At 40.0% G+C, this 16,006-nt stretch overlaps 1 protein-coding gene across 1 annotated transcript in view; it reads right to left on the bottom strand.

Moving 5' to 3' along the window:
- The window catches only part of LOC112113482 (contactin-associated protein-like 2), a 1,103,244-nt gene that overhangs the window by 263,721 nt on the left and 823,517 nt on the right, over positions 1–16,006 (bottom strand). The window contains exon 14 of the mRNA XM_029912066.1: positions 10,911–11,067. Within this exon, the coding sequence (XP_029767926.1) occupies positions 10,911–11,067 (157 nt within the window). The remainder of the gene's footprint in view (positions 1–10,910; positions 11,068–16,006) is intronic.

The raw sequence follows: 16,006 nt of genomic DNA, 5'->3' as shown, positions 1-16,006 counted from the left end.
GGAGGTGGAGACGGAGCGGAGGCAAGCTGGTGCGGGGCGGGGGGCGGGGCGTGGAGCTCCTTTTTTTTTTTCTCCACCGCCAGCTTTTTTTTTTTTTTTTCTCCCCCCCCCCCCCCCCCCACATCCCGATATTTCACCTGTGTGATCTGGTCACCCTACTTCCTAAGAGCAACAAAAGAACCTTTAATCACTATAATGGGTCAGGGGACATCACTTTCACAACTTATCTTACAAATTCTTAGGGAAGGAACTGTCTTTTTGGTGTGTGTTTGTACGGCGCCTAGCACAATGGGGTCCTGGCCCAAGACTGGGGCTCTTAGGTGCTCCTGCATTACAAAGGATAGTAATGTGAAAGATGTTACTTCCTTTAGCAAGTGGATTTGTTGCACGATTTTGGCACTGGGGCAAATTCTTTCCACTCCTTGCTAACTGCTATCTCTTAGTCTCCTACTCAATCCCTGACTATCAGTAATGATAGCATTCAACTCCCACTTTCTGGGGAAGCAGAAAAGAGGCTGGAAATGCTCAGTGGTGACAGATAGCAGGAGAACTGCCAGAAAATTGAGATCTCTGTGGCTTTCTATTTCTGTAGAAGCTAGAGACAGGGGTAAATGTAATGGCTCCCATAGAATCCACACAACTTCAATAAGCCTAGCATTTACCCTTAGTATACACCCAACCCACTGAACAGCTGGATGTCAGATCCAAATGATGAAGAGTGCTGTATAAAAATAGATCATTACAGATGGAGCTGGTAGCACCACTTACTACCTTTTCCCAACACTTTCCAGTATAAAGACCCTGTTTGCAGTTGCTTAGAACTTTGCCAAACTTTTCCCTTTTGTGCTGAAATTTCCCACGCTGGGTGTATGCCTCAGGCTGATTTTATTTGGATGATATAGCCAAAATGGCTCAGCTGTTTCTGAGAACAGGGCACAAACAACCTTAATTCTAGCATTTCCTAACTTTTAAATGCTTGATTTTGCAACCGAGCATTCATTTAACCTTTTTTTTCTGAGTAATTATATACAGGGAGAGTGCTAAATGCTGACTCCATAACATAACAAGAAATGGAATTAGCTCCTTATCTTTTAGCACCAAAAATGAAAATGATGGTCTAGAGGGAAACTTTCAAAGTCACACCTGAGAAACTAGAATAAGGCTATTCAGTTGTGTGAAAGGGAAAGAACAGCAATCAAGTCAATCAACTTCTCAGTTTTAAAAGATCTGGCTTATGCTGTAAGCATAGCAAAGAAAATAAAAAAACAGCACAGGTATTGCTATTTCAGGCTTTTATAAACTGAACAGGTGTTATTACTGTCCTCTGTGTTTTCTGGCCTGTCATTTTGAAAGATGACTTTAGGACTTTGTGAAAATGTTGAATCCTATTTTTCAAAGCAGTGGCCTAATTCTACAAAATTTCATCAATTTCCGGGAAACTGAGATCGATCATGCCCATATGATGCCGTGCAAAACATCAGAATATCATAGATGTTAGTAGATAAAGAGCTAATTCCATTTCTTGTTATATTATGGAGTCAGCATTTAGCACTCTCCCTGTATATAATTACCCAGAAAAAAAAAGTTAAATGAACGCTCGGTTGCAAAATCAAGCATTTAAAAGTTAGGAAATGCTAGAATTAAGGTTGTTTGTGCCCTGATTGTTTCATTTTTCCAGTGTTGTATAATGTGAAATGGATGGCTTGCACAATTGTATGTGGCTAATCTATGTATAAACATACTTGATTTTTGAGGTGCAACTGGCCAAATTAGGTGCATAACATGTGTGTGTACAATTTGGATACTTTCATTTACAAATTAGCCATATGCAATTGTGCATGTCCATCATTGAAACTAGTCAATCTAGTTCTTTTGAATATATTTATATTTGTTTTCTTCAACTCTGCTTCTCCCAAGGATCTCAAAATGATTTTATAAACAGTGATTAATGACATTTCACCACAAAGGTGAGAAACTGCAGGTACATATTACAGAACGGTCAACTAAGGCGGGGGTTCTCACCCTTAACCTACTATTATGGGAGGTTATGTGGACCAATCATGACCCCATTCTCGTTCACATAGCATTGGTGGAAACTACTGTAATTATAGACATGGAAAAGTAATGCTAGCAAAGTATCCAATGTATGTTCAGCCAATGGAAATGAGTAGGAGGAGCCAGAATCATGACCAACAGTTCTCTGTGAACCACCAGCAGGTGCTCCACAGAACACAGTTTGGGAACCTCTGAATTAAAAGCTCAGGGTATGTCTACACAGCAAAGAAAAACCTGTAGCTGGCCTGTGTCAGCTGACTCGGCTTCGAGAGCTCGAGCTGCAGGGCTGTGTGATTGCTGTGTAGACGTGTAGATGCAGGCTGGATCCCAGGCTCTAGGATGCTGCAAGGTGGGAGGGTCCCAGGGCTCAGGCTCCAGACAAAGTCCAGAAGTCTACACAACAATGAAACAGCCCTGTAGACTGACCCCCACAAGCCTGAGTCAACTGGCATGGGCCAGCCAGGGTTTTTCTTTGCTGTGTAGACATACTCCCGAGAAGCTAAGGGTCAGATTTACAAAGATATTTGGGTGGTTAAAGATGCAAATAGGTGCTTAGTGGGATTTTCAAAAGTGACTATGGGTTTGTCTACACAGGGATACTCAGGAAAATTAATCAGAATTAACCAAAAGTGTGAATTTAAAGTGGATTAGTTAAACCACATCAAATCCCTATGGGAACACTTTTAGTCAGAATTAAAGTGGCCTTAATTTGATTCAGTTTACTTCATTCTCAAAGTGAATTAAAGCCACTTTAATTCTGAACAAGAGTGTCCACACAGAGATTTAATGCTGTTTACTAATTCACTTTAAAAGTAAATTAATTTTCCTGAGTATCCTCAGGTAGACACACCCTAAGTGAGTTTGGCTCCTAAGAGCCATTGATTTCAATGCTTAGGAACTTTTGAAAATCCCATTAGGCACCTATCTGCATCTTTAGGTACCTAAATACCTTTGAAAATCTGGCCTTAAATGATTTGCCCAAGGTCAGACAGTGAGTCATTGACACAGGCATGAACAGAACCTGAATACCAGCACCCAATCCGTAATCCAACCACTAACACACATCACGTGTAAACCTTAGTGATCTTTTATGTCCTGTGAAACTTTCTTCCATGCCCTTGCTAAAGGGTAAACTAAAAGTTATTAAGTAAAGGAATGTTGTATGCTGTAGAGTGCTCTGTCAAATACTTTACACAAATAAAAGAGAATTTTGCAAAGACACTGGAGGAAGAAGCTTTGATTTCCAAAGTGTGACTGAGGATAAACAAGAAAATTAGGCTGTCTGCAGCCACTTGATTTATTCCCAGAGTCAAGAGCACTGATGATAAAGTGGTCCCGAATTACTTCATCAACAATTTACTTTTGCTTTAGTGACATCCCAGTGTTATTTCCCTTCATTTGTTCCCCAGTACTGACATTTGTCTGATTCATTGTTAGTTTGGAAACCACCACTTTTCTCATAGATATTACCCACATCTCTCCAATCCTGGCTCTAATTCTTCTCGGTTGCTACTCTCATCTTCCCCAAGACCACCAAACACTTCTCAAAAGATCAGCATCCCAATCAATACTCATCAACCCTACTCATTCTATACCTGTCTGTAATGACGGTGTTCTTATTCTATTTGCATTGTACTGCACTAACTCATACTGTCGTCTTATATAATATGATGATGGCTGCTATTCAAAACCAACAAACTAACCCTCCTAGTAGCTTCTGGGATAGGTACTTAGTTACTTGTTTAGTACAGCTTGTCTATCTCTGCAGTGACATGATACCATATAAATAATAATAGTGTTCAGTATAAGAAATTTAATGCATTTAATCTAACAATATGCAATCTAGGAAAGCTCTGTCTAGCAGTTGCTTAAGGAAGCACTTGATGCAGACAACAGTAGCAAACAAGTCTACAGGGTAGGCAGACTGTTTATCCTCCTGAGACCAAGGCTCAATCTTGTCATTAAGCATTGACTATAAGCTCTTGAATGAGTGACCTTTGTTAGACCAAGCAAGCTGAACCCTTTTCATGCAATCTGGTTAACTTATATAAAGCGTAATTTCATAGCAGGCACGAATAATAGGTACTTCACTGAGATCAATGTTAACTTAATTAAAGCTGAAGGTGAAGCACTTGCAACCCTATCCTTTCTCTGTGTCTGTTTTTCTCTCCTTGTGCAGCACTGCCACTTTTATTATTACTTAATATTTATACTGCAGTAGCATTCAGAGATCTCAATCACTATTGAGACTCCATTGTGCTAGGCACTGCACAAACACATATGAAGATACAATCCCTGTGCCGTACAGTTTTTGTGCTATGATTAGTCTTGGAAGGATTAGATTTTCATTAGTAAATGTCAGTCAATGTCAATTTCACCAAGCACACAAACACTGATGAAAAAATATTTCTATCAATAATAACTGAAATTTACAGATAGGCAAAGTAAGAAAAATGGTGCTTGAGAACTTATTAGAGTTTGATCTAGGGATATTTACTTAGTATATTTTAACATGTGAGGTTGAGAATTTGTGTTTTAATAGTTAGAAGCTTTAACTTGTTGAATCTGATTGTCTACTGTCATTAAGTAGGTTTTGTCTGACCCTTCCGTCTTATAATTTCCCACAACTATGAAAATGTAAATTGATAAAAATCAGAAAAAATGCTTAAAAATAAACTGTCAAAATCATAAAATAAAAATCAAATTCTACCAAGCCTATGATCCATTGTTATAGCCACTGACCACTAGGGGCTGCTTTTATGAGCACAATTATGTCTGCTGAATCCACAGCCAAACTATTCACTGTCTTCTTTGCTGTCTCTTCTGCTCCACTTAGATGGAGAGAAAGATGGGGACAAATCTGTCAAGCGCTGCGTGGCTGACAGGAAGAACCTATCTGCAAGGCGGAAGTGATGGTGTAAGGGCTGGCCAAAGCAGAAGAGGAGCTGTAAGTGGCCTGCCCATCCACTTCAGCTTCTGCAAAGTAGCAAAGCTGGGGCAAACTGCCAGGCAGCACTTGTTCATTTGCTTTCCTTTGGGTGGCTGCATAATGCTTTTTCCTACTCCTGTGAACAGGCTTCTCACACTGTCTCAAAGGTGTGTGTGTGCTCCTGTGAACAGGTTTCTCATACTGTCTCAAAGGCTGAGGCTCTGTGTGTGTGTGTGTGTGTGTAGTCTGTGACTTTTTCCTTTGTGTTGCTCTGATGGCACTATTTGTGATGTCATCACAGCAGCATGTCTTAAACCAGGAGGTGCAAACAGAGGCTGCAAAATAGGGAATAAAATATAACCATCCACAACATTCAGTTTGAGTGCTTTTTAAAACCCCAATTGGGAGTCTACAATTCACCCAAGTTTACAATCCACAGAGGTCTAGAATATTTAAACTATTAATAAGCTTTGCATGTAAACCACAAATGTTAAGCTATCTTGCAAACAGTTATTCAGCTCACTATAGCAGATGATCATGATGCTCCCTTCTGACCTTAAAGTCTAGGAGTCTATACATCATTACAGCTTTATGACTAATCCTAACTATGCATTTATTTATTTAGGTTAGCCAGGCCCCATTACATCCATATAGCCACTGTAGATAACTTTATTGTAACTTTATGTCCTATTTTACATCTTCTGAAGTCTTCAGTTCATTTATGTGGTTTACACTGTTCATTTTTCCTACTCTTGCTTTATAAGGTAATTTTTAGTGCTTCTAAAAACATTAACACAGAAACCATCCAGGTTTAGGAGGCATCAGGGCTATGACACAAAATGAAAGCAGAGAAAATCAAAGTTAGCTCTTAAAGTCCACAGGTACCTTGTCTACTGCGTATAGAGGGCATTGCACACATTACCCTTTGAACATCACTGTATAGCAGGTACAGTACGTTAAAGATTCCACACTATTTAATATTACACACAACATAACTACGTTAAAAGAATATTAAGGTTTCAAAGTTAAGCACTCAAAACTTAGGAAATGTGAGAATTATGGTTGCCCAAGCAACCTTAGTTCATCCCCCTTTTACACGTGTGTTATGATAGTCTTTAATTGCATCGTTACATAGTTTTTTCTCCCAGGACCTTTGCCCCATTCAGCGCACAGGCTAGACCATGCTCCTTCAGTGAGCAGCTATTAAATATTTTGTTTTATCTTCATTGTTCAGTGGCCTTATTTACTGCACACTATTCAAGCCCTGCTCCGAATACAGAATGCTTCATTTCTTCATGGGCTTTTCTATGGTGCTCATCACTATAGTATCTGAGTGCTTCACAAACATGAATTAATTTATTTTCACAACATCCCTGTGATATTATGCCCCTCTTACAGTTGGGGAACAGAGAAATTAAGGTAAAAAAGTGTTCACTAATTTTGGGCACCCAGTTTGAGACACATCGGATCTGACTTTTCAGAGTACTTAGCATTATACAGCACTTTGTATGTTCAAAGTACAACTCCCATTGACTTCATACATAGCTGAGTCTGCAAATCAGACCCCCATGTCTTAAATTGGGCACCCAGAAAAGGAGGAACACACAATTATTGACAACCTGTGAAAAGTCTGGTTGAAGTAACTTGCCCAGCATCACATAGGAAGCTCTGTGGCAGAGGCAGGGATAGAATCCAGTTCTCCAGGGCAGCATTCAATGGCATTAACCATGAGATGGTCCTTCCTCTTCCTGCAATCCCCTGCCTCATTCACTACACACCTTCCAACTTCTGCAACAAACAAGGCAGGGGTCCTAAAGGCAACATCCTCCTTTACTACACATCCCAGAACAGTCCATCATGAGCAATGAATGAGCAGGAATGCTATAGAAAAATATAGTAAATTATCATGTAATTAAACACTTCATGATGCATATGCACAAGGGGGACAAACTAAGGTTTCACAGGCTATCTTAATTTTGGCATTTCCTACATTTTGAGTAGTTAACTTTGTAATCTTAATATTCTTTTAATTAAGTTTCTGTGTGTAACTTCTCAGTAGTTTTTTTTTTTAAAAGCAAACTGAAAAAACTCCCCAGAAATTCCAATATGTGACATCATATTGATACCCACATGGTTCATCAGCAGGACAAGAATCTTTAAATCCACCGCACAGACCTCTGCCATTTGAGTTAATGGAGGAACTGGTAGGAGTACTATGTTATCCTCTGTGTGGACGAGAGGGGGATGCGATACTTTGTCAGTGGATTTCACATGTATTTTATTGACTGCACGGGAATAGTGAGACTCTGGAATCTTGGGTTCCATTGCTGCCTCTGGAGAGAAGCATGTGCTATGACTCTTCTACCTGTTCCCCCTTGTGTCCCATTCTGTCCAACCTATCCCTACCCCAGTCCTGTCTCTTTCCCACCCCTGGATCATCATACAAGTCCCATTCTTTTTGCCTAATGAATCCCAATCTTCACTCTTCAGGCTTTGCATCCCAGCCCCGGTGCCCTTGCCCCACCACACTTAGTTTTCCACTCTGGGCTCTCCTTCCGAGGCTCAGTCTCCCCCAGTAACTGCATGTCTCTCCATCCTCCTAGGCTCCTTGTCCAGCTATTCCCAGCTTCCCCATCCTGGCTCCTCATCCAATCTGTCTCTCCTCTTCTCCTTCAGCTTCCAGTCATACCCCCCACCCCAAGCCTCAGTTTCCCCTTTTCCTGGCTCCTTGTTCCAGTCTCTTCCCAATTACAGCCATTAGTGCCAAAATTCGAAAGTAGTGCTGCAGGCACTGATGCAGGAAAGTCCCAACTCAGGCAGCTGCTTTGCTGCCTGGAACCGAAAGTTGAACAATGATGCATCGGGGACCCCTGTTAACATTCTGTCACCACTAAATTGAATGGAGGGTTGGGGTGATCTCCAGATACTGCTAAATCATCCTGGTCAGAGATGCCTCATCCCGGAGGCTCAACAAAATACTTCTGAAAAGCAAATGTTTTGACTTTGGCATGGATTAGATGGCACCAAAAGATGTGCATTCAAAAAAAAAAAAAAATCTAGAGGACATTGCCTCCAGTCTCACCTTCTAGAACTTCATCCCTGCTTCTGATTATACACACTGAACATTACACTATAATAATAGATAATTGGAACAGTTCCCATAAAAAATAAATTGTAACGGTTTCCAGCAAAGTGCAGCTTGCTTGTCAAATGGTGTTGTCTCTTTCCTTGGTTACGGTTATAAATAAATAATTTGTTTCATATTGGAAACAAAATGAATAAAATCCACCACTCTGTACCCTTGGCACACACGCTAATGGGGAGGAGGGTGAGATTTTGAGGGGGCCCCTTTCTGAAATATGCCAAAAACTCCAACTATCACTGGATTTGAGGAAAGGAGGCCACAATAGTCAGTTATTTCCCTGCACATTTCCTTCAAAGCAAGTGATGCATTAGTTAATATACTGTACAGTACATGGAAACCGCTATACATGGACACACTGTCATTGCCTCGAGCAAAGAAAAAGCACAGATGTCCGAAATGGCATCATTTCCCTTATTATGACAATATCTTCCTTGTGTCATTACCATAGCTCTCTGCTACTACACTGGAACATCTAGCTGGTGTTCCAGTCAGTGTCCCCTGCATGACTTGCTATTTCTCTTCCCTCTGTGTGATCCTAGCTCCTCAGCTGTGCATCATATCCTGACGACTATCTCTGTCTAGTATTGGCTTCTCTTTCTTTATCTCGGTAGTGTTCTATTGCTCATCCTGGGACATGCCTCACACCATATTACCCCAGCATTTCCGAAGCTTGTTATGAAACCAGTATTTCTTTGTTTGATTTTTTCCCCCATCCTAGAATATCATTCTTGCAGATCCTACAAATATTCCTCTAACGTTCCCATTGTGTATTTTTCATACTTCATTCCCATATTTATCCCGGCCGTTTCATGTCACCATTCATGAATAGTCCGATGAATTACTAAATTAAATGAACTACTGATTCAAATACCAACAAGTGGCTACCAATGTAAAATATGCTCATAAAAGTAAGAATCTTATTGATTACTGAATATTCCAAGACATGACAAAAGAAATAAACAATTATACTCAACAAACGTCTTAACTTTTTAAAAAAGAGGGAAAAAAAGTTCCTTAGGTTAGACCAAGATTCATCCTTCCTATAAAGAAAATACGTTTTCTTGATGTTATTTATTGTAAAGCATCACTATAAAAAGAAAAAGAAAAAAAAAAGGGAAGAGGTGTGAAAAACAAAATCTGTAAACAAAGAGATCAAATTTGTAAACAGAGATTTTAAATTAAAACATGCTATGCCAAATGTTACTGCCAACTCTTCCTATGTTTTTAGAAAGATCCAGTAAAAACAGTTTAGCTGCTTCCAAGAACAAGTTTAGGGAAACACATGTTGTTTTGCTAATGATAATATATACTGAGGCTAAGTGGGATTTTCCCTACAATTGTTCTTCCTACAGAGGAACAATTATTCACTACAGAACTCCGATCCGATCTTAGCACCATGCATCCTGTGTACTGAATGAAGCAGGAATCCTGTAGGGAAAAGAGTATGTTATGAAGTAATTAAAAACTATCGTAATAGATCTGCCCAAGGAGGATGAATGAAGGTTACAAGGGCAGCCTTAATTATGGGCTTTCCTAACCTATGAGTAAGGCTCAGATTTTGCAATGGATATTTTTAGTAAAAATCACAGACGGGTCACAGGCAATAAGCAAAAATTCATGGAAGCCCGTGACCTGTCTGTGATTTTTACTAAAAATATCCCTGGCAAAATGGGGAGGGAGGAGCACTCACAGCGCCTGAGCCGCTGCGGGTGTGCCCCTCGCTGCCTCTCATGGCTTGACATTGTGGGGAGGGCTCCTGCTGCCCGCAGCAAGTGGGAGCTCCAGGGTCCCCCTGCCACCCTTGGTGGCTAGGATATCTGGGATCTGCCCATGGGGATTGGGAGCTCCAGGGTCCCCCTGCCACCCTTGGTGGCTAGGATGTCTGGGATCTGCCCACAGGGATTGGGAGCTCCAGGGTCCCCCCACTGCCTGTGGGGACTGGGAGCTCTGGGGTCCCCCTGCTGCTGGCAGTTAGGAGCTGCTGGTGGCCCACCCCTGGTGGCCCAGCGGCTGAGATCTGTGGGGCTGCTTGCTGACAGCTCCAGCCCCAGGGCAGAAAATGTCACGGAGGTCTCTAGAAGTCACAGATTCTGTGACTTCTGTGACCTCCATGATATAATCACAGCCTTACTTATGAGTGTTTGACTTTGTAGTTTTAGCCTTTTTCAAGGGAGTTTGTTTTTATACAATAGACATGCATGTTGCTTAGGTACCATGGAGTCTGACATTATAGAAATAGAACAGCCAGCCAGACAGGTAATTTGGAATACTGATGGTCCCCAAAAGATCTGTATTTATATTTTACAAACAAACACTTATATATAAAAAAGCCCCTCACAGCCATGCCAATAAATATAAAAGTTATTAAGAGAGGTTGGCCATTCTCCTCCTGAATTGCACAGTATTACCATATCATGTGGAATCTTATTGTGTCATTAACCACATGGCTGTTGGATAACAAATACAGCCAAATGTGCATCATAAAAGTTTCCTAAATTACTGAACTTTATGATGCAGAAAATAAAGACTCTAACCATAGAAGAAGCCACCCTAGGTCTACTTATTACTGACAAGGGCACATTGTTTCAGGAAAAAAAATAGTAGGGAAGCAGGGAACCAGCGGCTTGAAGCTATTTGTGTTCAGCATAGTAAGGAATGAGTTAACAAACTGCAGCAATTTATGAGTATCAGATTTCACAAAAACCATTTAAGAAGTGAGGGGTAAGACCATAGGACCATGACTAGCCAGAGTTTTGGTAATAGTTTTAACAACCCACTTACCATTGTTTAGCATCAGCATCACAGTTGCAGTAGTATTTGGGATCAGTACAATTGCGTTCAATGCCACAGGCACATTTTTGAATGCCAGGTCCAGAGCCACCCCAATAGTAGTGCTTCTCATTGGCTTTTCCAACCCACCAGGTGTATGGATTCCCATCTGCAAAGAACAAGAATGGAGGGTTAGATGCATCAAAGGTGATAGGGGTCCACAATGCCACATAGCTGGATACAATTGTCTAATATGTAAGTGGTGTTAACACCACACAGCTGGAAAAGCAACATATCCATCATAAATGAACAGACATTCCACTGCAATTTAAAGGACACTGTCAGATTAAAACCAAAATTTTTATCTGTACCCATACCACCTTCTATTATACAACAGGAAACCTTTAAAATCTATTTTGCTTTTTGCTATTTATGCTCTTTATTTTTATTGTATAAACTAAGAACAGTTAAACAGGCTGGAAGGGTTCACATCAATCTCAAATCCTAGTTCTTATGCATTAGACATATGATGCAATATCTGGGCTGCAGCTACTGTAGGGGAATATGTATTTGTTTTGTTTTAAAAATAACACCTCATTGGAAACTAATTTGTTTTCACTGGAAAATAAACACCTACACTATCCAGTGACTATTTAGCCAAAACCAAATTTTAAATAGGTGTTACTGGACTCCTGTAAGACACAAATCAGTTAAAAAAGTCAGTCTTTGCAAGGAGATGTCAACACTCCTCAGCTTTTCCATTGCATAGACCCAGTCCTGTGATATATTTACCTTGCTTGGCACAAAGTCTGTAACTTTAAATTTTCCCATATTACTGTACATTTCCACATAATATTGTTGGACAACCGAACCCATTAGTCTCAGATGAAGAGAACCCTATTCTACTCTATACGGAAAAGTATTCTTAGCAGAGATGACCCTATTCAAGGCCCCAATTTGGCAAAATACTTAAGTATGCACTTTAAAGCATGTGAATAATTCTATAGACTTCAGAGAGTTCCATCCATTGATTTCATCCAAGCTACAACAGTATCATAGAACTTGGTTTACATAACTACTACTTAAGAAAAAATATTCCTCCCAGTAATGTACCATAAACAATATTTTCAGCTTAAATGAAATGAGGCCACTTCTAAGTATTTTACTTATTAAGCTTTTCAAAAGTAAAATCCTCCTTAATGGTCCATGCAGTTTTTTCTTCTTAGAAATATAACTGAAATCATGCTTTAATCATTTAATTGTTGTGCTTTGCACACATGCATGTACAAGCTGAAGCTGCATCCATAACCCTAAAAACATTCACCGGACAATCTAATGCCATCCTCCACACTGTAAATCTTCTTCTATCCTCCAGACGTGTTAAAAGTAAACCACACTGAGCCCCAGAGAGGACTAAATTCTGTGACAGGAGAGCAACCACATAAAATCCCTCCTCAAAATAAAATCACTCTATTTAATGCTTTTGAATTGTTAAACATAATACAAGAGTCCCATTATTGAATATACAGTAATGTGAAAAAGCAGTCATCACCTAGGGCTTTATGATTGTTGTTATGCTGCACAGCATGGCCACGCCGAACATCACAGCAACAGTAATGGGTATGGTACTAGACTGACTCCATTCTAGGATCTAAATTGGTCATTTTAGCTTCTGTGACTTGATTATCATTGAAAGATATTAAAAATGCCGAGGGTTATAGAAGGATATGTTGTGTGACTATTCTAGCATCATTTCAAAGCTGCTATAAAAATGTCTAGGATATGAGGTTACATTGCTCTGGCTTGCAAAAAGTTTATTTAACCAGAGATATTTTACAGGTAAATGTGTTTTCCACCAGTTAATGTTTGAATTATTTTAATTAATGCGGCATCCAGATACAGCAATTTGGCCATTTGGAGGTTATATCATAATTTTGCCATATTTGAGGACAGCTTGTAGTTTAAGTACCATATTGTGAATGCTTTAGTATTAGCTGTTCTGCGAATGAAATAGAGCTCTGCTTGTTCATACCTTTTGGATACAGGAAAACCTCATGCTCCTAATTATCAGCACTTAGGTAGGAAACTAGCTTGCTAATTAGAGTACCAAAAGGATAGAAAATTACTTAATTTTTTCAAAAGACAGCGAGGATTCAAAAATTCAGAAGCAAGTAGACATATTTAAAATAGAAGAAAGCAAAGGGCCAAATAGATGAAAGCAAAGTAGCACTTAAGTATGATAATGATGGGCGCAATAGAAAACCAGAAGATAGATGGAGGAATGGTGTGTGCTACAATTCTTTTAATGATAGCTGGTATTAGGTTTTAAATCTAGAACATGTTCTGAAACTTGGACAGAGTAGTTTTTCAAGGTTATTGACTCCAAAGAAGCTATGCTGATTTGCAGAGGATTTGGACCAATCTGTATGCAGCTGTCTTGATCACTGTTGTAATGATTATCATTTTGTTGCTGATATTTACCTTTTAAAACCTCCTAAATAAATCGATAAAAATTGAAGGACTTTTGCCTTATGCAGAAACACATCTGTATTCAGAAAAGCACTTACACATATGCTTAAGTCCACTGAAGTCAATGGGCTATGGTCAGCTATTTTGGGGCATCCTAATTCCCCACCCCCGTGTGCATATTTTGCAGTCAGCATCACAGATTACTGAAGACAAACACTGCTTTTTAGAGTACTAGTAAGATGCATCTCCCCATGCATTTCCCTTGTCATCGCCTAAACCATTCTGGCCTGTGCCAGCCAAATGAATCTTGTCCCATTTCACCCCACTACAGCAAAAGAAGTGAGGTTAAGCTTTTGCCCATAGTTTTGCTGAGATCCTTCAGGATGAAAGGTTTCAGAGTAGCAGCCGTGTTAGTCTGTATCCTCAAAAAGAACAGGAGTACTTGTGGCACTTTAGAGACTAACAAATTTCAGGATGAAAGATGCCATACACATGTAAGATATTAATACACGGAGTATAACAAATTTATCAGATACTGTATGTACCAAGAGGATGAACAGGGTAAAAGGGAAAAATAGAAGGGAAGGGGGAAAGAACAAGGGAAGATTCATCATGGGACAGGTCATTATTTTTATTGCCAGGTGGCAGCAACCCTACCTTTAGAAATAGAACCACCCTTCTCCTCAACCAACCCCATCCCATTTTGCATTCATTCATTCAGGATGTGTGTACACTCTCATTTTACAGTGGATTTCTTATTATTTCTTATTATTTCTATGTAGGGAGGGACGTTTATGTGCTAATGGGAAAGGAACTAGCTAAACAACTGATGTAGTGAACTCCAAAAAAGAAGGATGATCAAGTTTTCAAGGGAAATTGTTCTAAATATAAAAATATTTGATAATTTCTTATTATGCTAAGGATATTAATGTAGTTGGGATGAGTTTTAAAAGCCATGCACTTTTGTTAACCCTACCCCTCCCACTGAAAAAAAACCATCTCAGGGGAAGAAGCCATGTATAATAATACATTCTTTATATCAAATATATTATTATAGTAGGCATCACAAGGTGGGACTGTTTCACAGTCTTCAAAGTTATTTTTCTTAGTGTGCGAGCCAGCTTTGACTGTTAGGAAGACATGCTGTATTGTTGTCTGTTTTGGGTTGTGCCAGGTTTTGTGAGGAGGCAGCATCAGGAGAGAAAGAGCTGGGTAAGGAGCAGGAGAGTCTCTGATTAGAGTCAATTCTTCAGAAGCAGAGTTGCTTCCTGGGAACGGGGCTTTGGTGCTGGGCTGAGATTCCTAGAATGGCCCTGCGTGCCATTTTACCATCTCATTTCAGGATAGATGTGTGTATATATATATATATATGCAAATAAAGCAAGGTACACTTAGATTACACCCTGACTCCACCTCACTGATTTCCACCACTGGAAAGTCATCTTGCAAGCCCCCAGACATCGGCTGCAGAAGAGCAATACTGGTGTCAGGACGGGCTACTGGTGTTGGAAGAATGGGCAAAAGTATCATGCCTTTAAGGCAGCACAACAGCCTCAGATATACTGAAGTGTGGGTAGTTACATCTTGTAGCAACACTACTGACCTCTACAGTGAAAGGAAAAAGCTGGTTTTACATAAGGATGTGTATAAATGTTTGGCTGGAGCACCAGGCTTGAACCACATTTTTTAAAGATTCAGATCTGTCTCATTTAATTTCTGCACATTTGCTGGTTATGCCGCTAGGCCCAGCACCTCTAACGCCCCCGGGCTGGACTTTGGTGAAAATGAATTGAACATTTTAATGCTTAGTTAAATCAAACTTTAACGCTAACCTAATTTTTTTAGGTTCCCCCCCTTAATAATCCTAGTTTTTTAAAGCAACTGGCTATGAGGGTTTTCTATTAGAGACAGTGTACCTTCTCTAGCAAGAGAGTCAGGCAAGGAGAATAGACTAAGGGAGCCTCTTAATATTCCCACAGATCTTGAGTATCATAAAAAAAAGCCATTCCTTGCTCATCTGATACATATATCTTCTTGTGAACCATTTCATTTAATATGAAAACATTCCCACCAAAGTTAATGTAGTATGAACAGAACTCATAACAGTCAATAATATATTTATTTCTGACATAGTAGAATAGTCTTATATGACTTTCACATGAACACTTTATATTCTATTGAACATTTAATAGAACTCATTATTTCTAAATACCATTGATTAATAAAAATGTGATTAACAGTTTAGGGCCATTTTTTCAGAAGCAATTAGCACCCATAATTGGGGCTGCTTTTTTGAGAGATCTCAGCTTCCATTTAGGCACCTACCTAATGCAACCAGATATTCAAAAGATCTCAGCACCCAGCAGCTCCCACTGAGAACTTAACCCTCAGAGTACTGATGACTATACTCTCGACCTGTCTTCCACAACACCCATAATTCATTAAGCTTTCGTCTAACCCTGCAAAGAACCTCAACAGAACACTGCCTACCAGAGAGGTGGGCAAACTACGGCCCGCGGGACCGTCCTGCCCAGCCCTTGAGCTCCCGGGCAGGGAAGCTCACCCCCCGGCCCCTCCCCTGCTGTCCCCCCTCCCCCGCAGCCACGCCCCCACACAAGCAGTGCTCTTGGCGGCGGGGC

The sequence above is a fragment of the Terrapene carolina genome, unplaced genomic scaffold, assembly GCF_002925995.2.
Source record: "Terrapene carolina triunguis isolate 2854851 unplaced genomic scaffold, T_m_triunguis-2.0 Scaffold179, whole genome shotgun sequence".
NCBI lineage: Eukaryota > Metazoa > Chordata > Testudines > Emydidae > Terrapene > Terrapene triunguis.
This window is presented reverse-complemented; position numbering and strand designations above follow the sequence as displayed.